Source organism: Leuciscus leuciscus (genome assembly GCF_965113295.1).
Source record: "Leuciscus leuciscus genome assembly, chromosome: 3".
NCBI lineage: Eukaryota > Metazoa > Chordata > Actinopteri > Cypriniformes > Leuciscidae > Leuciscus > Leuciscus leuciscus.
Window position 1 is genome coordinate 900,910 of NC_138727.1, and position 22,905 is coordinate 923,814.

General features: G+C 42.1%; 1 protein-coding gene and 1 long non-coding RNA gene across 2 annotated transcripts in view; one reads left to right on the forward strand and one right to left on the reverse strand.

The window, feature by feature from the left end:
* LOC309494552 overlaps window positions 1-22,905 on the reverse strand; it is a 116,881-nt gene that overhangs the window by 78,842 nt on the left and 15,134 nt on the right. The gene's annotated exons all lie outside the window — the stretch shown is intronic.
* The window catches only part of cenpe (centromere protein E), a 53,104-nt gene that overhangs the window by 15,359 nt on the left and 14,840 nt on the right, over window positions 1-22,905 (forward strand). Inside the window, exons 17-49 of the mRNA XM_082163745.1 lie at window positions 198-254; window positions 879-1,067; window positions 1,389-1,463; window positions 1,538-1,606; window positions 1,997-2,128; window positions 2,742-2,919; window positions 3,402-3,547; window positions 3,629-3,889; window positions 3,969-4,190; window positions 4,906-5,040; window positions 5,383-5,556; window positions 5,777-5,857; window positions 6,219-6,296; window positions 7,330-7,590; window positions 7,666-7,887; window positions 8,584-8,652; window positions 8,739-8,822; window positions 9,373-9,594; window positions 9,715-9,912; window positions 10,035-10,238; window positions 10,477-10,674; window positions 11,670-11,828; window positions 14,226-14,306; window positions 14,525-14,608; window positions 14,684-14,800; window positions 18,609-18,797; window positions 19,611-19,766; window positions 20,497-20,577; window positions 20,874-20,984; window positions 21,079-21,261; window positions 21,423-21,638; window positions 21,840-22,046; window positions 22,126-22,329. Coding sequence (XP_082019871.1) covers window positions 198-254; window positions 879-1,067; window positions 1,389-1,463; window positions 1,538-1,606; window positions 1,997-2,128; window positions 2,742-2,919; window positions 3,402-3,547; window positions 3,629-3,889; window positions 3,969-4,190; window positions 4,906-5,040; window positions 5,383-5,556; window positions 5,777-5,857; window positions 6,219-6,296; window positions 7,330-7,590; window positions 7,666-7,887; window positions 8,584-8,652; window positions 8,739-8,822; window positions 9,373-9,594; window positions 9,715-9,912; window positions 10,035-10,238; window positions 10,477-10,674; window positions 11,670-11,828; window positions 14,226-14,306; window positions 14,525-14,608; window positions 14,684-14,800; window positions 18,609-18,797; window positions 19,611-19,766; window positions 20,497-20,577; window positions 20,874-20,984; window positions 21,079-21,261; window positions 21,423-21,638; window positions 21,840-22,046; window positions 22,126-22,329 — 5,043 coding nt within the window. The remainder of the gene's footprint in view (window positions 1-197; window positions 255-878; window positions 1,068-1,388; window positions 1,464-1,537; window positions 1,607-1,996; window positions 2,129-2,741; window positions 2,920-3,401; window positions 3,548-3,628; window positions 3,890-3,968; window positions 4,191-4,905; window positions 5,041-5,382; window positions 5,557-5,776; window positions 5,858-6,218; window positions 6,297-7,329; window positions 7,591-7,665; window positions 7,888-8,583; window positions 8,653-8,738; window positions 8,823-9,372; window positions 9,595-9,714; window positions 9,913-10,034; window positions 10,239-10,476; window positions 10,675-11,669; window positions 11,829-14,225; window positions 14,307-14,524; window positions 14,609-14,683; window positions 14,801-18,608; window positions 18,798-19,610; window positions 19,767-20,496; window positions 20,578-20,873; window positions 20,985-21,078; window positions 21,262-21,422; window positions 21,639-21,839; window positions 22,047-22,125; window positions 22,330-22,905) is intronic.

The window sequence follows — 22,905 nt, forward strand, 5'->3', positions numbered from 1 at the left end:
CTAATAGGCTAGTAATAAATGAACACGCATACAAAAATGTCTTTCATCCTGTAGGCGTCCTGGAGAATATTTCTGTTCATCCTAAACACATTTTCTATCGTCCCCAGGATGCCGTTAGTCTCGAGCCCTGGTATCCCCTTCTGCAGTGATGTTTTCTCTTTATCATTGATTAAAATGTGTTTTGTGTGTGTGTTCAGCTGAAGAGAGATCTGGAAGAGGCCATTCAGCTCTGCGAGACTGTTGGGTTTGAGAAAGTGAGTAAACATCATGCAATTCTTTATTTTATTTTAAATTTGTCTTGTTGACGTTCTTTTTCCTTTAGAAATGCATCATATGTTGGGTTGGGTATCGTTTGAATTTGAACAATTCCGTTTCTTATCGATTCCTAATTTCGATTCCAATAAGAAAACAAAACTTGGATATCATTCACATTTAGCTAGTCTTATTGCAAAACATTTAATTGTGGCTGATTATCATGAACACAAATCATCAGGCTAAAGAACACTTACACAAGGAATGTTTGCCTGTGGTTTAAAAATACCATAGAAAAACAACTATAGCCTAACTAATATAAATGTAAAGCATTATTAAAGACAATAAAAACTCAATAATTATAAAAATCAGTAAAATACAAAATTGATGCAACTGAACAAAGCTACGATTGAATTTATTCGGGTACAGAAACTAATCCAATGTAAAATAACACGGCACTTTAAAAAATATTACAAATATAAAGTTATTCAGTCGAGAACCGAGTATCCGATTCCAGAATTGGAATCGATTTTTAATTCCCAACCCTTATCATATGACGGGGGTTCTGATGCCATGTTTGAACCCTGCTAATAAATAAACATCATCTTTTTATTTATTTTGTAAAGGATGCCGTTATAGCTGAGCGAGACCTGGCCAAACACACGCTCGATCAGCTGACCGAAGACCTGGAGAGTGTGACGGCAGAGAAGGACTCGCTTCAGAAAGACAAAGACGCCCTGCAGAAGGACATCGAGGAGAGGAGAGATGCAGACGAGTTCGAGAAACTAGAGGAGGAGAGCAAGAGAGAGTACGAGGTGATCAGAGCGTCACGGTGTCACAATACATCACAATACAAAAATGCATCAATATGTGTCGTGGACAGTGACAGTATATATTGTGTATATAGATTTAAAATTCAAGTTTTTAGTGTCAGTACTACATTATATATAGTAACTGAATGTATAATAATGCTATGGGGGAATATTTGCGGGTCCTGATAGTGTTAAATGTCTGATGTTACCAGTAAAAAGTGTCCTACATTATTTTAAATCTATCTAATCGTGACATGAGGGTCTCGTTACACCCTAGCGTACAGCTGTCATGATCTCGTTGACATGTTCTCTGTCTCCACACAGAGAGAACTAGAGTCTGAGAACTCCAGACTGAAGCAGGATCTAAAACGATCTGAGGAAATGATCCAGCAGCTGAAGGTCTGATCACATTCACTTCCTCTTTCATTTGCTTTCGAAGACCAAACATATGAACTCAGTGCTGTTCTCCATAGGCTGATCTGGTGCTGATGTCATCTGAGCTTCAGAAGAAGACCGACCTGAGCACAGAGCTTCAGAGATTTGTACGTCACGAGTCGCTGAACTATTAGTTAGTGGTCGTCCGATGAGGGTTTTCACTGGGAACTTTGATTGATTGTTTACACAGTATTTATTAACACAATATTTAGCTAGGGCTTTGATTAATCAAAATAAGACCTAAATGAGGCTTATTGTAATTATCAAATCACAAAGACTGCCATTTAAGTAAATAATGGCGGTGTTCATTTACACGTGAGCAGCTAATGAGTTTCCTAACTTTCTAATAGTCACTTACAAAATTATATGGTTTCACTTAAAAACAGTTTTGTACAGCAATATATTTTATTTTGGTGATGATTTGATTGCTTTCCTGTGGCTACAAATGCTCTGTATTATGCATCTCATATTCATTTATGCTATATTGCAATCTGCAGAGCGACAAGGATCTCGTGCATGAAGTGACGTGTCTGAGGCGCTCTCTAGATGATGCAGAGACTCTCAGTTTGGAGACTAAGAAGGAATGGGCCTTCCTGCGGAGCGAGAACATCTGCCTCAAAGAGAGAGACGTGAGTAGAGCTGTGTGTGTGTTAGGAGTAGGGGTTTAACATTATATTGTGTCTCAATATATCACAATACAAAACTGCATCAGTATGTATCATGGATAGTGACAATATATATTGTGTATAGTTCACATAAAATAAAATTCAAGTTTTCAAAGTTTTAGTGTCAGTACTATATTAAACTACTATATATAATGTATAAAAATGCAATGGAATATTTGTGTGTCCTGATAATGCCAAATGTCTGATGTTACCAGTAAAAAGTGGCCGACATTATTTTAAATATATCAGTGACAGAGATCAAGCATATTCATCTAGAATAATTCTGTATTTTCAGCTTCAGAATCATTAATATTGTTATTCTGGTGTCTCTATTGTCCTGTGCTTTGGGTTTCAGCACCAAGTCCAAGACTATTCATTTACACACACAATGTAATATCAAATTTAGCATTTTAATCAACAGTAAAAAATAAGTTGTTAATCTTTTATCATGTGTCTTGGAGTATCGCAATAATATCGTGAGTTCAGTCTCGTGATGTGTATCGAATCGTGACATGAGGGTCTCGTTACACCCCTAGATATGAGGCGTGTTTAATGCGAGTCATGTGACTTCTCTCAGGTGACCCTGACCACAGACTATGAGAAGATGGAGGCTGTGGTGAAGACGCTTCAGGACAAGCTGGAGCTGGAGAAATGTCGCTTCAAGAAGATGCAAACAGATCTCCAGAAAGAGCTAATGGGAGCCTTCGATGAGAACACCAAACTGACTGCTCTGCTGGATGGGAAAGTGCCGAAAAGTAGGTGCAGAACCGCTACAGAACATGCAAGAGGGACCGTGTGATTCACAACTGACTGCGTTTACCATCTACATTCATTCAGTTGAAGGCGAATGTTTAAGGCAAATTGAACTAATCTTACTGGGATAGTTCGTCATTCCAAACCCATAAGACTTTCATTTATCTTCGAAACAAATGTAGATTTTTATTTTTATAATCTCATATGTTTGTCCATCCATTAAAACTTTCCACGCTTCAAAAGGCACATAAAGATATTGTCAAAAATAATCCATGAGAATGAAGAGCTTTAATTCATTTCTTCTGAAGAGACTCAATCACCTTATATGATGAATACATTTAACTTGGGCTTTTATTCATATGTTAATAATGATCAACATGCTTATCAAATATGGTAAACGTACATGCAGTGTTTCAATATTTGTTTTATGTCTGTCATTTAAGGAAGTAATTTTGTTACGTTTGATGTTCACCCTCCTTCACAGATCTGACCGATAATCTCGTGTTGGAGAAAACGCTGTGTGACGTGCGTAAGGATCTCGATCAGAGTCTCGAGAGGGAGCGATGTCTGCAGAGCAAGACTGAGGAGTTCGAGACGCTCTCTGTTAAAGTGGAGGAGTTACAGAGACAGGTTAGAGAAACCGGCTCATGGTTTCTTAGCTAGTTTTTGCATCTACATGTGTAAATCTCCTCCATTATGGTTCATCCTCAGGTGTGTGTTCTGTCAGAAGAGCTGTGTTCTGTGAGAGAGGAGCGAGACGCTCTGAGATCCGCTCAGTCCAGTGTGAAAGCAGAAGAGGATCAGACGTGTGAGTCTGCGGATCTGCTGCTGAAGATGGAGAGCGATCTGGTGGAGGCTCAGCTGAAGGAAGCAGACCTGACCCGACAGCTCACAGAGACCTCAGAACGACTCCAGAACATCCATACGGAGAAACACACACTGCTGGCGGCACTAGAGGAGGCCACGCAGAAGGTGCGCTCACTTTACACCACACACACACTCTCCCACCAACCACCAGACGGAGTGTTTAACACTGTTTTTATCCTGTCAGTCGCTGCAGTTGAGCTCAGAGCTGGAGTGTGTGTGTGGCGAGAGAGACGTGCTTCTGTCGGAGAAGATGGAGCGAGTTCAGAGTGCGCCGGATGAGATGGAGAACCTGCGACGCGCCATCATCTCTCAAACTGAAGAGCGAGAGCAGATGCAGGAGATCCTACAGGCCCTGAGAGACGAGAGGGACCAGCTCAAGAGCGACATGGAGGAAAACGTGGAGATGGTGAGCGCACGCGACTGCCGCCAGGTCACATGATGATCTCGCTCAGCAACAGACCCTTTAACAACTCTTGTGCATCCATTAAAAAAAGTTACACACAGGTCCATAGTGGACAAAAATGTCCATGTCAAAAGACTGTCATAATAATGTTAAGCTTGAGAGCACAGACTTAAATTGGGTCTTAAATTGGGTCTAACAAAGTTATAGACATTTATGAAACATGTTGAACTCTAAAACTGCTAGAAAATCTTAAATCTAAAGAAGTTGTTACAAACTTGAGGTTGATATCTCAAAAAATGAGCTTTCTGTAAGATTTAGGCGTAGTACCAGATTTCCCCATTAGATGCAGCAAAGCTCTAAAAGAGTTTTTCTCTCTCAAATATTACAAGCACACACACGCACAAAATGTTCATTACACGCATACAAACGCACAATTATAGCTGCATAATCTATCCAATTGGCTCTATTATGTGCATAAGCAGAAAACTGGAATAAAGCGAGGATTTGCTTTATAGGCCAAACCTGAAAAATGGCACATCTGGAATACAACAGTAAAAATGTACATTTTGAAGCCTTGCCAACAGAATGAAAGCCTATTTACAAAGATTGCATCATTTTATAGTTAAATGGCCCTTTCAATGGGGACATCCGTTCAACAGGTCCTGAGAGGAACTTTTTTTTTCGCACAAGGGTTAAACCCTCTGCTTTATTCTCATAGATGATTGAGACTCAAGCAGAACTGAGGGATGCTCAGGAGACGGTGAAGGAACTGCAGGGAGAAATACACAATCTGAGGTCACAGAGAGTTCAGACGGTCGACCAACATCAGGACCAGAGGAACCAAGAGCATCAGGTACTTGTAAATTACAGCTCTTGAGATTTCACTCATTTTTAAAAAAATCTTTGGCTTCCAGTGATTATGAAAAGAAGATGATGGAGATAAAACGTTTATTGAGCTGCGTTCTGTTTCCCAATGATTTGCGTTTCCTTCCTCCTCTTCACAGTGATGTGATTTCATTATTCCCTAAAAGTCTAGACTTTAACATCCAAATCGGTTAAATGTGAGTGTCGTAAATATGCGGTCTAATGCAGGACGTGCTTGATATTAAACAGTTAATTTTCCTAAACTCCACACACCCAAGTATCCACACACACCAGATCTCAGTGTTGAAGCGTGTCATGTGTGTGTTTGCAGATAAAGCAGCTGACAGAAGAAGAGCGACTGCTGTCTGAGAGATCTGACCATCATGAACCGTCTGAGGTGATGGAGAAGATGACAGCAGATCTCATGTCTATGACGGAGGAGAGAGACCAGCTTCAGGAGAGCCTACAGCAGATGAAGACACTTCTGGAAGAGAAGACTGAGACGGTGAGAGAGTTAGCGTCACTCGACTACACTACAGCTAACACGTGTAGGAAGAGGAGTTCAGTTAAAAGGGTCAATCTCCAGGTCACGTTTCGCACAAGGCCACGAGAAATAGCACTGTAATGCAAGTTGAATGGAAATGGATTCAGATTCAACCTTATTGTCATTGTACCGAGCCAGTGAAACACAGTTAGCCTCTGACCTGAAGTGTGTTCTGTTGTAGATGCTGCAGGTTCAGTCCGAGTTACAGGAACAGCAACAGCGTTTGAGTCCAGAACCACATGATTCCAGAACTCTACATGAAGTGAGTTTCTGGCTTGCGTAATTGAGGACATTTGATTTAATATTCAACAATATTATTGATCTCCTGCATTGACACCATTAGCTGGACGATGACATCACGGTTTTCTCCAGAGCGACTATATATATAAAATAACTAAATTAATAACTTTTCTATAACAGAAATGAACCATCACTGAACGTACTTAAGCTGGACTGTGACGCTATTTTCTTCTAGAAACAAACTTTGTTGCATTATATTCCTGGTATCTCTGTAAAGCTGCTCTGAAACACTCCGCTGTAAAAAGCGCTGTATAAATTAAGATGACGTGGCTTTAGAGTTTGTGTGGGTTAATCTGATGTTGTGACATGTTCTACTGATCCAGACACTGAAGAAAGAGCTTGAGACTTTATTAGAGGAGAGGAACCAGCTGACGTTGGAGCTTCAGGAGACATCTGAACAGGTGGAGATCTGAAACTCTATAGAATTATATATATATATATATTAGGGCTGGGGGAATTAACGCGTTAATCTTTGCGATTAATTTGAAATGTTTAACGCGTTAAAAAAAATAACGCAATTGACGCAGCACTTTTTTTTTGCCTCGTTTTAATGATTTCCTGTTGCGTCTGCTATTAAAAAGGCCGAAATATGCCGTCCCGCCCCTCCATGTTCGGCGGTCAGGTTTCATTCTCGGGCAGCTTTCATGAGCGGGTCTTTTCCGCTCGGTATGTGCGTCGCGCTCTGTGCTCCGCGTGTGTGTGTGTGTGTGCGCTCTGTGCTCCGCGCGCGCGTGTGTGCGCTCTGTGCTCCGCGCGCGCGTGTGTGTGTGTGTCGGTCGGCTCGCTCTGTCCTCCGCGCGCGCGCGTGTGTGTGTGTGTCGGTCGGCTCGCTCTGTCGTTAATGGCCCAGCAGCGGCGAGCTCTCCGTTCCGTGTGTCGGCGGCTCTGTCGTTAACGGCCCAAAGGCTTCAATCATGTACTAAGCACTGGAAAAGTAAAGTCCACTCAAGTAACGTGAAATTTCTCTGTTGACTTCTGTTTGCTGAGCTGGTATAGCCATGCTGGGCCACAATGGTAAAATGACCTGCTCTGATCACATGCTCTGGTAATAATAGCTTTGTAGGACTATATTTTGTTTTAATTATTAATATAATAATAATAATAATCTGTTAAATTGATTATGTTGATTGATTATTGAAAAAGAATAATATATTGATATATTGATGTTTAATATTTTAATATAGGGCTATTTTCTGTTCCCTTTTTTTCCTGTGTTGTTTAATTAGGTGATTCTAAGTTTAAATATTGATGATTACAAGCTTGGGGGAAGCGCAATTAATTGCAATTAATTACAGAAATTGTGCAATTAATTAGTACATTTTTTTTAATCGATTCCCAGCCCTAATATATATATATATATATATGAATATGAATGAAATGAATATAGACGTCCCTAGCTGTACGTGACGCGTGAATAAATGTGCTGTTTCCCAGGTGTGTGTTCTGTCAGAAGAGCTGTGTTCTGTGAGAGAGGAGCGAGACGCTCTGAGATCCGCTCAGTCCAGTGTGAAAGCAGAAGAGGATCAGACGTGTGAGTCTGCGGATCTGCTGCTGAAGATGGAGAGCGATCTGGTGGAGGCTCAGCTGAAGGAAGCAGACCTGACCCGACAGCTCACAGAGACCTCAGAACGACTCCAGAACATCCAGACGGAGAAACACACACTGCTGGCGGCACTAGAGGAGGCCACGCAGAAGGTGCGCGCACTTTACACCACACACTCTCCCACCAACCACCAGACGGAGTGTTTAACACTGTTTTTATCCTGTCAGTCGCTGCAGTTGAGCTCAGAGCTGGAGTGTGTGTGTGGCGAGAGAGACGTGCTTCTGTCGGAGAAGATGGAGCGAGTTCAGAGTGCGCCGGATGAGATGGAGAACCTGCGACGCGCCATCATCTCTCAAACTGAAGAGCGAGAGCAGATGCAGGAGATCCTACAGGCCCTGAGAGACGAGAGGGACCAGCTCAAGAGCGACCTCGAAGACAGCAATGGGATGGTAAATACTGAATTCTGCTCATATTATATACAGTCGTCAACATTTGAAGTGGATTAAAAAAGTCCATCAAAGATGTCCTAAGACAAGAACGGGTATTGTTCAAAATTCATGTATAATTTTGATGAAAGGTTTTGATCCACTTCAAATGTTGACTACTGTATATGTTAAAGAGGACCTGTTATGTTTTTACAAAGTCTTGTTGTTTTCAGGCTCTACTAGAACAGGTTTTCCTGCTTGAATGTTACTTATTTTCCTCATTCTCCATTGTTGCGGCTCCTCTCTTCCCAGTCTGTCAGTAACGCTCTGTTTACTTCCTGTCTCTATGAAGCCCCTCCTTCTGAAAAGCACACTGTGCTCTGATTGGTCGGCTGGATCAGTGTGTCGTGATTGGTCGAGCGCTTCGAGGGTGTTTGGGAAATGTCCCGCCCCTTACCATAACCGTCAGTTTAACACACTACTGACTAACTCAACCAGGCCCCGCCCCTTTATTCTGTGTATGAATTATTATAATGAGGAATATTGTGACGTGTTCGTTCCCGGGAGAAACTCAAGACTACAGTGGAGCCGTTTCAGGAGTTCAGAAACACTGACACTCATATAGAGAAGAACTGAAGCTTCTTCATGATCACGAAAAGCATAAATGTAAAGCATAATAGGTCCTCTTTAAAGGTGTGTGTGTGTGTGTGTGTGTGTCAGCTCATGCAGGCTCAGCAGGAACGCAGCGGCCCAAAGATTGACTCACATCATGATGAACTCCTCCTGCAGGTGATCTGAACCTTCACACACTCTTGATTTGAGCGCATTAGATGCTGATTATCGTGGTTTTTATGAGAATCTGAATTGTCTGACAGATGCAGCAGCTGAAAGAGGAGCTGGAGACTGTGAACGCTGAGAAGAGCCAGCTGAAGTCTGATCTACAGGAGAATGTGGAAATGGTGAGATGAGTTATGCCGCTGTTTTTGAAAAGAGGATGAAAACTGTGAAATATTATTACAATGTAAATCATCTGTTTTCTATGTGAATAAAGTGAAGTGTAATTTATTCCTGTAAATTTTCAGCATCATTACTCCAGTCTTAAGTGTCACATGATCCTTCAGAAATCATTCTAATATGATGATTTGATGCTCAAGAAACATTTATGATTATTATCAGTGTTGAAAACTGCTTCATATTTCTGTGGAAACTGTCATACATTTTATTTTTCAGGATTCTTTGATGAATAGAAAGTTTATTTGAAATGGAATGTTTTGTAACATTATAAATGTCACTTTTGATCAATTTAATGTGTCCTTGATGAATAAAAGCTTTAATTTTACAAATAAACCTGGACTCGCCCCAAACTTGTAAATGGGCAGTGAAATAACATCGAAACATTATGAAATATGTAAAATATAAAAAATTAATATAACAAAAACAAACACTGGTGTTCGGTATGAACCGGTAGACCGTCCAGCACTAATTATACATTTCCTTTTTCAAATGCAGACGATTGAAAATCAAGATGAGCTGAGAGGAGCTCTTGAGAAGGTCAAAGGTCTTCAGAACGCGTTACTAGAGCTGGAGTCTCAGCGGATGCTCATGGAGTCTAAACTCTCTGAGAACACACGTGAGATGGAGATGATGAAGGCCAGCATCACCTCGCTGACGGAGGAGAGAGACCAGATCCAGCAGGAGAGAGACCAGATCCAGCAGGAGAGAGACCAGACGGTACAAACACACTGTTTGTACACAAGTGTGACCCTTGTGACTGCTTTTGTGGTCCTGGGTCACACATGAGGTGTCCGACAGCGGCCTCTCTGATTCTAATGAAGTGTTCCCTTGGTTCAGATGGCCCAGCTGAGGTCAGAGCTCCAGTCCGTGTGTGCCGAGAGAGACCGAGTGTCCTCTGAGAGGATCGGAGATGTGGATCAGATGGACCGGATGATCTCTATGACTGAGGAACGGGATCGGCTCCTGGAGTCTCTTCAACGGCTCACACAGGAGAGCGAGACGCTCAAGAGAGATCGGCAGATGCAGGACGAGGCGGTGAGACCCTCATCTAGGGCCGTCAGAATGGATGAACAGCTACATTCGAGTTTCTTTCTTAAATATGAACAGAATTTGAATTATAGAGGATAAAAGTGTCCCCGTTCTCCCATGATCCCCAGCTGGTGGAGGTGAGAGAGCAGCTGCGGTCCGTCAGTGCCGAGCGAGAGCGTCTGCTGTTTGAGAAGAGCGAGAGCGATCGAGAGGAGTTGCAGAGCAGCCTGGCCTCCGTCAGTGAGGAGCGAGAGCAGCTCCTGGAGATCCTGAAGCTCAGCCGAGAGGAGAAGAGCCAGCTGAGGAGAGACCTGGAGGAGAAGGACCAGATCGTGAGTCTTGACGAGTTCAGCTTAGAGGGATAGTTCACACAAAAAAAAAAATTAGCCCATAATTTACTCACTCTCATCCTAGATGTATATGACAATCTTCTTTCAGACGAACACAGAGTTGTATTAAAAAATGCTCTGGCGCTTCTAAGCTTTATAATGGGAGTCAATTGGTATATATATTTTTGGAAGTCCATCAAAGCGCATCCACCCATAGCCCCAGTTTCTTCTCTCTCATCAGATGCTGCAGCTTCGTGAGGATATTCTGTCCTCTTCTGAGAGAACCAGAGAGCAGCAGGAGAAGCTAGCGGCGATGAAGACGGCTGAAGCTAACGTTAGCGCTCTGACTGAAGAGCGAGACCGGCTCCTGGAGTCTCTGCGGGTCATCAGAGACGAGAGAGAGCAGATCCAGAGAGAGCTGGTGGAGAAGAGCGAGATGGTGAGACACTTCACTTTCCCTCTAGACATTCTGTTGACTATAAGCAAAAACTTTAGATGCACAAAGACTGCGCACTCTTACAGACGATTAAAGGTGCTATAATCTGGTGCTTCCACCGACACAGAAAACGTGGAAAGTGAAACCCAGTAACTGTGTTCTGCTGATCCTTTCTCTGCAAGCATGTCTAAAAATAAGCCGATCAGATTTCTCTCTCCTTCTGACGTATGAAGAGGATCTTATTATAATATTACCGACCCTTAATCTGCCCGTTTACACACACCAGCCGACATTTGGTTCCACAAGCGACAACAGAGACCAGTTCTAACGCGATGATGAAGATCCAGCAAAGCCTGAAACTGTTGTGTGGTTGAGCACAGACGAGCACTGAACACTATTGACCAGAACATGTCACCGCTGTCTTATAAACACCTCAGGAACTGTGGACACTTGTGGAGAAGTTAAACATGATGATGAGATGATCAGTGTAACTCCACAACAACTACAGAAACGTCTCCACTAACATTCAGAAACTCTTCCTGAGTCTCTCCGTAAGGCTGCACTCGCTACTGGTTATTCTGGGATTCTGGATGAGTGAGGCTGGCCTGTTTTGTTGCTGGAGTTTCTGAAGCTCGTGTAAAGACTCCGCCCTCTTCTGAATGGAGGCGGAGCTAAAGCTCATTTGCATTTAAAGGGACACACAAAAACGGCGTGTTTTTGCTCACACAAAAAAGGGGCAAATTTGACAAGCTATAATAAATGATCTGGTATTTTGAGCTGATATTTCACACACACATTCTGGGGACACCATAGATTTATATTACATCTTGTGAAAAGGGTCATGTGTCACCTTTAATACTCTGAAAGTTACTCTTTAATACTCTAGTCAACAGAATGTCTATAGGGCTGCATCAGAATAAAGTGTTTCTGAAGCTTCTTGAACATGATCTCCTGTGATTTGAGATCCGTTATGAGCCCGTTTCTCCGCTGGTTCACAGATGGAGCTGTTGAGGCAAGGGCTTCTATCCGCGTGTGCCGAGAGAGACCGTCTGATGGCCGAGAGAGACGCTGCATCCAACCAATCCAGCGCCTCCGTCAGTGTGACATCACTGAGTGAGGGAGGAGACCTTCAGGAGATCCTCCAGGGCGTTCGAGAGGTAACACCACATGACTATATAGGGGCTTTCGCGGAACGAGCAACCAGGGTGTGTCCCCGAGAACTAATGGTTCCCACAGGAATGTTTTCCTGGTTGCGTTCGCACCGCCAGTAGGAACTCTGAAGTGACGTGAGACACGCTTGTTGAGACTTTTATTTTGACGGCGCTGAGAACGCCTGAGCTCACAGTGCTCACATTCTCCTGTTCATTAGTGTACGATCTGTCTAACAGTCCTGTGTAATACATCATTATATAGAACTGTTATACACTGACAGTAGCCAGTGATGAAGACTTATTAGCGTGTGTCGTAGACAGTGATGAAGAGTTATTAGCGTGTGTCGTAGACAGTGATGAAGACTTATTAGCGTGTGTCGTAGACAGTGATGAAGTTATTAGCGTGTGTCGTAGCCAGTGATGAAGAGTTATTAGCGTGTGTCGTAGACAGTGATGAAGAGTTTTTAGCGTGTGTCGTAGACAGTGATGAAGAGTTATTAGCGTGTGTCGTAGACAGTGATGAAGAGTTATTAGCGTGTGTCGTAGACAGTGATGAAGAGTTATTAGCGTGTGTCGTAGACAGTGATGAAGAGTTATTAGCGTGTGTCGTAGCCAGTGATGAAGACTTATTAGCGTGTGTCGTAGCCAGTGATGAAGAGTTATTAGCGTGTGTCGTAGACAGTGATGAAGAGTTATTAGCGTGTGTCGTAGACAGTGATGAAGAGTAATTAGCGTGTGTCGTAGACAGTGATGAAGAGTTATTAGCGTGTGTCGTAGACAGTGATGAAGAGTTATTAGCGTGATGAAGAGTTATTAGCGTGTCGTAGCCAGTGATGAAGACTTATTAGCGTGTGTCGTAGACAGTGATGAAGACTTATTAGCGTGTGTCGTAGCCAGTGATGAAGAGTTATTAGCGTGTGTCGTAGCCAGTGATGAAGACTTATTAGCGTGTGTCGTAGCCAGTGATGAAGAGTTATTAGCGTGATGAAGAGTTATTAGCGTGTCGTAGCCAGTGATGAAGACTTATTAGCGTGTGTCGTAGCCAGTGATGAAGAGTTATTAGCGTGTGTCGTAGGCAGTGATGAAGAGTTATTAGCGTGTGTCGTAGCCAGTGATGAAGAGTTATTAGCGTGTGTCGTAGCCAGTGATGAAGAGTTATTAGCGTGTGTCGTAGCCAGTGATGAAGAGTTATTAGCGTGTGTCGTAGACAGTGATGAAGAGTTATTAGCGTGTGTCGTAGACAGTGATGGAGTTATTAGCGTGTGTCGTAGACAGTGATGAAGAGTTATTAGCGTGTGTCGTAGACAGTGATGAAGAGTTATTAGCGTGTGTCGTAGACAGTGATGAAGAGTTATTAGCGTGTGTCGTAGACAGTGATGAAGAGTTATTAGCGTGTGTCGTAGACAGTGATGAAGAGTTATTAGCGTGTGTCGTAGACAGTGATGAAGAGTTATTAGCGTGTGTCGTAGACAGTGATGAAGAGTTATTAGCGTGTGTCGTAGCCAGTGATGAAGAGTTATTAGCGCGTGTCGTAGCCAGTGATGAAGAGTTATTAGCGCGTGTCGTAGACAGTGATGAAGAGTTATTAGCGCGTGTCGTAGACAGTGATGAAGAGTTATTAGCGTGTGTCGTAGACAGTGATGAAGAGTTATTAGCGCGTGTCGTAGACAGTGATGAAGAGTTATTAGCGTGTGTCGTAGACAGTGATGAAGAGTTATTAGCGTGTGTCGTAGACAGTGATGAAGAGTTATTAACTCCTAATAATCCTCCATTAAGGGTTGGAACTGATTTCTGGTCCATTTTTACCTTTTATAAGTGCAATTTTTATGATTGACCTTATTAAATGTATATTGTGTTTTATGTCACATTAGCCTTATCAATAACAATCTATTGTATTCCGATTGATTGAAGTAATTGCTAAACGTAAATTTATGAACAACTCATATTTAGGTGACAGTTTATTTTAGTGTCTCTTTTGCATTTTATAGCTTAAAATAGTTTAATAGTTTATAAACTTTACACTGAAAAAGATGGAAGAGAAGCTCCATCTGACATGGTATTTACGCTCCTCTATTGTGTCGTATATCCGTGTGAAACGCTTCTGGAACAAGAACAAATGTGGGCGGGGCTTGATTGTGTCTGTGGGGAATTGTTTGGATGGTTGTGGTTTGCTATTGGCTGATCTCATGTGAGTGACAGGTTATAGCCCCGCCCTCATCATCAGAGAAGAGAAGTCGCTGTTATTTAAGATTATTATAACAATAATGATGTGCACCGATTAAACATTTTACAATAAACACTGATTACAAGAATTGTCAATTTTGATTTCATGATGAATATTTTCTGAATGAAGCAGTTTAAGTGTTTTCTCAATAAAATCTCTCTATCTCTATCTCTATATAGCTGATCCAGGTCCAAGGACAGCTCAAACAGAAGAAACATCAGGAGTCTGATCAGATGAGCCAGAAAGCTCAGCTTGAGAAGGTACGTAACGGTCTGTGTGTTCTCTACATATTACATCATGTTGAGTTCTGCTGCAACAGAGAACCGGTTTCTATTTAAATAAAGTGTAACTTGAGCCGTGTTGCAATGAGTCCATCAAACAGCTCTCAATCCCATAAATTGTGGGAAAAGGGGAACCAGTTCTATCACTTACAATTCCTATCCCTCATAATGTGTGATTTCTTTGTGATGGTGTCCAGATTCAGGCTCTGACGGAGGAGCTGGAGTCTCTGAGTCGTCGGAGAGAGATGATCCAGAAGGACCTTCAGGAGGCAGCAGCGACTGTGAGGATTCATGACATCACTGTAACGTCCTCTGAGATCCTCAACACCACTGACTGTTGTTACTCTCTCCTGCAGTCTAAGATGTATCAGGATTTGCTCCATGTGAGTAAGGAGGAGCTGAAGCAGCAGCAGAGAGAGAAGGCAGAGCTGATGGAGCAGAGCGAAGTGAAGGAGTCCCAGCTTCAGCAGAGGGTAAAGGATAAATTCTGATTTCTTTCTTAAATATTAGCAGAATTTGAATTCTAAAGGCAATGCTTAAAGGTCCCATGACATGAAATTTTCACTTTCTGAGGTTTTTTAACATTAATATGAGTTCCCCTAGCCTGCATATGGTCCCCAAGTTTCTAAAAATGTTAATCTGTGTAAATCGAGCTTTTGCTATCTTTCTCTGCCTTTGAGAAAATGGAGGCTCATACGCGCTGATCTTGAATCTCCTCCTTATGACGTCATAAGGAGGAAATGTTACCTCCCCTGTCTCTGCTTTGCCCGCCCAGAGAATATTTTCCGCCCATGAGAAAATGCGCTAGGAAGTAGGAACGCGCGCGCGATTTTAGTTTGTCCACGAGAGATATCATGGCTTTTGAGCGAGCGAAGCATAACAATTGCTCAATAATTGGATGTACAAATGAACACCGAAGGGTCAATACAGAGCTGGGCTTGCTGAACGTCTGAAACTAAAGTCTGGATCACTCTCTTTGGCTCAGCTACACACCTCGGACAAGTAAGTCAACTAATGATATATAAGTGTGTTGCTTCACTGTTTATGGTTACCTAGATTTTACACGTAGAATGTGGCTGTAACATTAGCTATGCAGCTATGCAGTTTATGTGTGTGAATACACACACTGTAACGCGAGTGTTGTACACGTCTTTGTTATTTGGATAACCGTTTTCCTGTTGGTTATATGGCGCGCGCGATATCCGCATTTCAAGATCGCAGAGCTTGATGTAATTGTAATAAGATAAATACAGACGTTACAGATCTCTCGTGAAAAGGCAACAGTAGGTTAGCATTAGCTACATGATAATAACTGTAAACCATCCGAATAAAGTACCGTATCCAGACATAATATTTTAAACTAACCATTCGGAAACGTCCTGCTGGAGCCGCTGAGTTGCAACTTCTTCATCCGTTGCTTCTCCATCTGGATCAGATTCTGGGTCAAACTGAAATGCTTGAACGACTGCGTGTCTTCGTGCCATTGCAATATCCAACGTAAACATGCACGCCACGGTACCGTTGCGCAAGATGGTCAAGGCCACACCCACCCTCCACCTCGCGCCGCCTTTCTCCTCCTTATTAGTATTTAAAGCTACAGACACCGAAACGGCCCGTCTGAAGGAAGCTCATTCTGGGACTGGCTTGTAGTGGCTATAATTCTGCACCGAGGCTGAATTTTTGGAAAGGGATTTCAGATACAGTACTAGGGACCACTAAGGCCTATATTAAAGCCTACAAAAAGTAGCATGTCATGGGACCTTTAACCCTCTGGAGTCTGAGCGTTTTTTTGGGCCCTGGGGGTGTTCTGACATGCTCTGACATTTGTGCTTTTTTCAGTTGCTTATAAACATATTAATGGCAAAGGTGTAAATTCACTCTATATAGCACAAACAGGACTACAATAATATGTGAGCCACATGTATGTACATGTTTTCATTTTTGAGAGAATAATGTTTATGCGTGGTTATCGAAAAAACTAAAAATTAAAGTTTTTGAAATAAGGCCACAAAACACATACTAAATATGTGGCAATAAGACTTTTGACTAATGGATGTCCTCGCCTATAGTTTTTTCTTCAAAATTATGTGAAAATAGTCTTGCTTTATCGTTCACATAAAACCATACATTGATTTAAATTGATGTAAAACAGGTTTTGCTTGGAAAGCCAATATGCGAGGGGGCGTGAACGAGGAGTGGTTTACACCTTAGAATACACCCACTCTGCATAATGATGAGCCATTCACTCAGGTGTGACACTGACTGAGCCACAATGAAAGGACAAAAGATATATTTAGAAGAAGACTTATATTGACCATTTAAGATTTTGCTTACATCTATCTTGTAAATATGTTTTGCTATTTTATTAAAACGGTTACAATTACAACAATAATTACAATTTCAACAATATTTCAAGTGTACTCTTTCTTTGTAAAAAAAATGATTAGGCCTATAGGCCTACATTTTATCTATGTATTCATTAGTTTGAATATAACCAACATTGGCACAGCTAACATCTTAGTTGATGACTTTATTTTTGACAAAAATAGTATTTTATATATAGAAATTGCTAAACAAAAGCTTATTTGATGTGGCAGTATATTCTACAGTAAAAACTGTACCCAAATCTAGTCAACAAAATGTTGTCTTTCATATTTCGTCTGACTGTAACGTTGTTTTCATGAAATATTAGGGCATATTATTAATTTGCAGTTTAATACGTTGCTTATACAAATAGCCTACATTTTATTTCAACATTCAGTCGATGTTTACTTATCTCAGTATAGCAATGCAGTTTGCTAAAACATCATCATTCATTCACACACGCGATTTAAATTTAAACTGTCTTTGTCAGCTGTGGTAAACAGCGCGCATTCATGCCGTTTATTCATTCATAAACAGAAACCCACGTGAGAAGGAAAAAACTTACTAGTATTCCTCAGCTCGCTCCTCGATATACCCGCACTTCTGAGGGACATTTTCCATTAGTATTATTCCTCACAGCGCTGCAAGACGGTGTAAACAATGATCTAAATAAACTTGTGTGTTTTCTCGAGCTGATGGGGGCGTTCACAGGATTGCCTCAGCCATTTGCGTTTGAATAGCGCGCGCTCTCCGTGGGCGGGGCCGATTATAACGTAATGAGATGAGATGAGCTCGACTGGAATCGCTCTCTTTTAATACAGATTTCACAAGATGAGAATATTAGCTTTTTATATAAATTACTTCATTTAAAAGAAGAGAATTCAAGCTTCATGCCTGTGTGCCTGTATGTCTGTTTGACTGAGTATTCGCTGAGTTATTGTTAATTTTCGGACGCGTTTCAGAATGGACTTCACTGGCAGAGAGAAGGCAGAACTCGCTTCGTGTTTATTTTTCTTTATTTGGCAAAAAGCACAACACTTTGTTTTTATTGTGAGTATACACAAAAATAATACACATTTAACAGAATCGATTGATGTATGAAACTCCTATGGAAAATCAAAGTCAACAGAGTATTTATGAGTTTCTTTTACACTAATAAAAAAAAAGCGAGCTGGTATCGCCGGCGATACCGTAGACCTCAGGGGGTTAATGTTAAAGGCAAAAAGTGCTGTGTTGTGTCTTATATCCACAAGAGGGCGCAATATAAACCACATCATCACATCACATCTTTTATTGAAATGACATTCACTATTTAAAGTGCATTAACTTTTGAAACAATTGTTCTTAAATAAAATATAATTTCTTTAATGTGCATGCAGGGAAAATGAGGTTACAATAGTGCATAAAACTGTAAGTGCATCAGTAACCTGAGAACACACACTTCAACACACAGCGTAATGAACTACATGAACACACAACAGCAAACTGACATTCAGAAACACTCACTTCTACTCTCCACATCTACATATAGATCATCACACACACCAGACGCTCTTGATCACACACTCACATGCTGAGCGCTCTCTGTTGAGTGTTTCCAGCTGATGAACACACACTCTCATCCAGTAGTCTCGTGCACCTCTTCACACACCAAAAATTTGAATGCATGGTTTTTGCATTCGAACATGCAGGTTTTTTATTTTTACGCATATTCGGATATTAATATTATTACTCGTCCATATCCCTTTTTGATTAAGCGTGCAGCCCTGCTTTTGATTCATCCAACATTTGCCATATTCCCTGACATTTGAATGATTCTGTCGTAGTGAGTGCTGTTAGACACGGATCAACAACCCTGACATGTGATGTGACGGGTCAGTGATTCAGTGCTGAATCTCTTACTCTGTTTCCTCTCAGTTGAGTCAAATGAGTGAAGATCTGTCGGCTTTGAGTGCCATACGAGACCAGCAAAACACGGAGATCCAGAACCTCCAAACAAACCTCACCTCGCTTACAGAAGAGAAGGATGAGCTCCTGGAGACTCTGAGGAGAGCGAGGGAGGAGGGAGAACAACTGAGACTCGATCTTCAGAAGAGCGAACAGACGGTAAGCGTGTTAATCTGGTAATTTTAGCTCACACTGCTGTAAAAACAGCACCTTTCTTAAAGGTGACACATGCTCCTTTTCACAAGATGTAATATAAATCTATGGTGTCCCCAGAATGTGTCTGTGAAATATCAGCTCAAAATACCAGATAATTTATTATAGCTTGTCAAATTTGCCCCTTTTTGTGTGGAGCAAACACACGCTGCTTTTGTGTGTGTCCCTTTAAATGCAAATGAGCTTTAGCTCCGCCTCCATTCAGAAGAGGGCGGAGTCTTTACACGAGCTTCAGATTCTCCGGCAATAACAGAACAGGCCAATCTCACTCATCCAGAATCCCAGAATAACCAGTAGCGAGTGCAGCCTTACGGAGAGACTCAGGAACTCATTTCTGTAGTTGTTGTGGAGTTACACTGATCATCTCATCATCATGTTTAACTTCTCCACAAGTGTCCACAGTTCCTGAGGTGTTTATAAGACAGCGGTGACATGTTCTGGTCAATAGTGTTCAGTGCTCGTCTGTGCTCAACCACAGAACAGTTTCAGGCTTTGCTGGATCTTCATCATCGCGTTAGAACTGGTCTCTGTTGTCGCTTGTGAAACCAAATGTCGGCTGGTGTGTGTAAACGTGCAGATAAAGGGCCGGTAATATTATAATAAGATCCTCTTCATACATCAGAAGGAGAGCGAAATCTGATCGGCTTATTTTTAGACATGCTTGCAGAGAAAGGCTCAGCAGAACACAGTTACTGAGTTTCACTATTCACGTGTTCTGGGTTGGTATGTCCCCTTTAAAGTAATCTGTTGTTTCTTTAGAGAGACCGTCTGAGCGAGGAGCTGGAGTCTCTCAGTTGTGTGACTGGTCAGCTGGAGGACGAGAAGACTCGCGCTGAGCAGGTCCTCGAGTCTTTAAGAGACGTCACAAAAGAGAGGGATCAACTTAGACGAGAACTGGAGGGAAAGCTGGAGAAGGTGAGGGGAAAGAGTGGGTGAACCAGAATAAATCTCACTTCTACATGCTGGATCTGATGTCAGGTCAATGAAAGCTGTTTAATCGCAAGATTTCATAAACTCATAAATGTTCTTCATGGAACCATCAATGCCAATAAAGAGCCTTTATTAATATGGAATCTTTCCATTGCAAAAAAAGGTCCTTTAGATTGTTAGTGCTCTTCACACTCAGAAAATAATGGTTCTGAACACTGAAGAACCTTTCAAATTTCATCTCTGCGAAAACCCACTTTGGTAATATCAAATTTTAAAGAGTCGGTTCATGAAAAGATCGTAAAACTAATCATATGAATCGAGTGGTTTAGTCCAAATTTTCTAAAGAGACTCGATCGCTTTAATGAACAGACTGAATCGACGCACACAATCTGTTCATCATATAAAGCGGTCGAGTCGCTTCAGAATATTCAATTAATATGGATTAGTTTTCTTCTCTCTCTATTAGATCGCTTTATGAACCTTTTGAAGCGACAAAGTTGCGTAGCTGTCAGTGGAGGGACCGAAGTCGCTCAGATTTCATTAAAATATCTTCATTTGTGTTTTAAAGATGGATAAGTCTTAAAGTTTTTCATTTTTGGGTGACCTATCCTATCAAGAGTGTGTGTGTGTGACCGTAGCTCAGACTTCAGTGCAGGGAAGTGTTCACTGGTTAGTGAGCGTATGATTGTGTTAACCCTGTTATTCTCCACCACAGCTGACACACGTCGAGTCTAAAGCAGAGCAACTGGAGAAGCAGAAGATCCTGCTGGAATCTGAAGTCCATTCGCTCAGTCTGGTGAGAGTCTGAGTCGTGTTTCTAACCCAGAATAACCAGATCTCAGCTTAAATGAGACGCATTCTGTCATTTACTCTCCCTCATATTGTTCCAAACCCATAAGCCTTTGGTTAATATTTGAACCCCAAATAAGATCTTTCTTATGAAACCTGAGATGTTTTTGTCCCTCTAACCAGAGTTTGGTTTTAGCCTGTTTTGGAACAACATGGGAGTAAATGATGAGTTTTAATTTTTGCTGAACTATCCCTTTTATTCTTAACTTGTTGTTTTTAAAGCCGAGTGTCGTTGTGTTTCAGTCTCTCACTGAGGTGAACGCTAGCGTGTCTGCTGATCAGAGTAACATGCAGTCCAAACACCGATCTGCACATCTGATTTCTGAGATTGACGCGTCTGAGGAGAAGCTGCAGGTAAATGCTGATGAGTCTGAAACGTTTGGTTTACATGTGAAGCTCAAGACTCTTTGTCCAGAAATCTGACGTGAGGTTTTACTTCCATGTGAAGGCGGCCTTTGCGAAGCTCCAGCTGATCATCGATCGTCCCACTGATGCGTTACACGACGTGAATCGTGAAGAGTGGGCCGTGATCTATCCGCTGGTTCAGTTCATTCCAGTGGCGCAGAGAAACGTCCACGTGATGCACACAACAAAAACCACTAGACTGAACACCGTGCTGATCGAGATTGCGGTAAGAGTCGGCAGAGACACGAAAATCATCTCACTTGAACATGTTCTGCGTAACAATATATCGCAATACAAAAATTGTGTTGTAATAATATCGAATCGTGACGTGAGGGTATCGTTACACCCCTACTGAAGTGTTAACGTAAGCAAAACACGATGTTGTAGGAGGTGTACAGGAGACTAGCGCAGCGCTGCAAGACTCACTTTGAGACGGAGGTCCGGCGTGACGTGGCCTCGTTCGAGGAGTCTCGACTGCAGGACCTGCTCGTCCTCACGGCTCGGGCTCCGGCTCTGGCTTCACTGTCACTTCAGGACGACTTACAACAGGTCTGGGATCAGAGACTGTTAGATCTGGTGGAAAGACGACAACAGTACCTGCAGGTGTGATCATGTTCATTGTTTGGCAATTTCAACCATTCATGTTTACTCAATTCACATTGTTCTACATTGAATAATTCTGCGGTTGTTGTACGGTCCTAGTACTGAGCCTTGTGGCACTCCATACTAATGAATGAATGACATGACTGTAGTTTTCCATGTTACTCTCTGGTACTGAAGTATCTTATTTTGTGTGTTCATCAGAAATTGGAGTGTGTTCTAAGGGTTCTGAAGGACGGTGTAGCCAAACACTCGGTGCTCGTGTCAGAGGAGCGTCAGCACAGGACTCGTGAGCTCTCGGATCTCACGGCTCTGCTAACGTCTCCTCAGTGCGCCGCTATCGTACAGCTCTACGAGCAACAGATCGCGCGTCGCACTAAAGCCATCGAGCATCTGAATGCACATTATATTGTGAGTAATTCATGCTTTGAAATGGTTTTTCTGTTTTTGTCTCGCTCCTCTTTCCTGACCGATCTGTGCTCGTCAACAGGCTCTGCTGAACGACTGCAAGTCTGAGATCTCGCCGCTCAAATCATCGTCATCTGAGTCTGAGCGGCGGCTGAAGGATCTGAGGAGAGAGACTGTGACTCTGCTGAAAGCGCTAAACGGCACGCTTCCCAAAACTGAGGCTGAACTCCTGCAGGACAATCTCAGTCTGTCGCTGCAACTGCAGAAAACGCAGAAGCAGATGGAGGTACGGAGAGGGGGAATTTATGTAATGGGCATCTTATTGTGAACAATTCGTCCATGCATATGTTTTTTAAAGGTGCTGTAACTTTTTTTTACTCTACTAAAGCATAAAAATACCATATGTTTGCAGATATTCAGGAAACATGCTAAGTTCACATCCTCGTTTCTCTGAAAACACTTCTACAGCCAGTTATTTTACTTATTATTTTACACGTTCTGTGTTGTCAGTCGGTTTTTGTTTTGGTCTGTGTGACTCCACCCACTGCCAATTCAGCCAATAGTATCTCGACAGCCCTGGGGTGCCAGTTGGCGGGAAACGAGCAAACAAACTGGGTCAGAGATTGCAGATTCCACACTGCCTAAAAAGCCTCTATCCATCTACAAATCTATGAACGAGAGCATATTAAAACACGGATAAATCAACTTACAATTGATCAACTTGTAAGTCTCCTTGGCTTTCATTGCGCTCGTTCCTGTTGCGAGGCCTCAAACTGACAACCCGCATGAGTGTCGAGTCTGAGGAGGCGGGGAAACAACAATCTCTGATATTTTGAATTTGGAGTGCAGTACCTATCTCGAC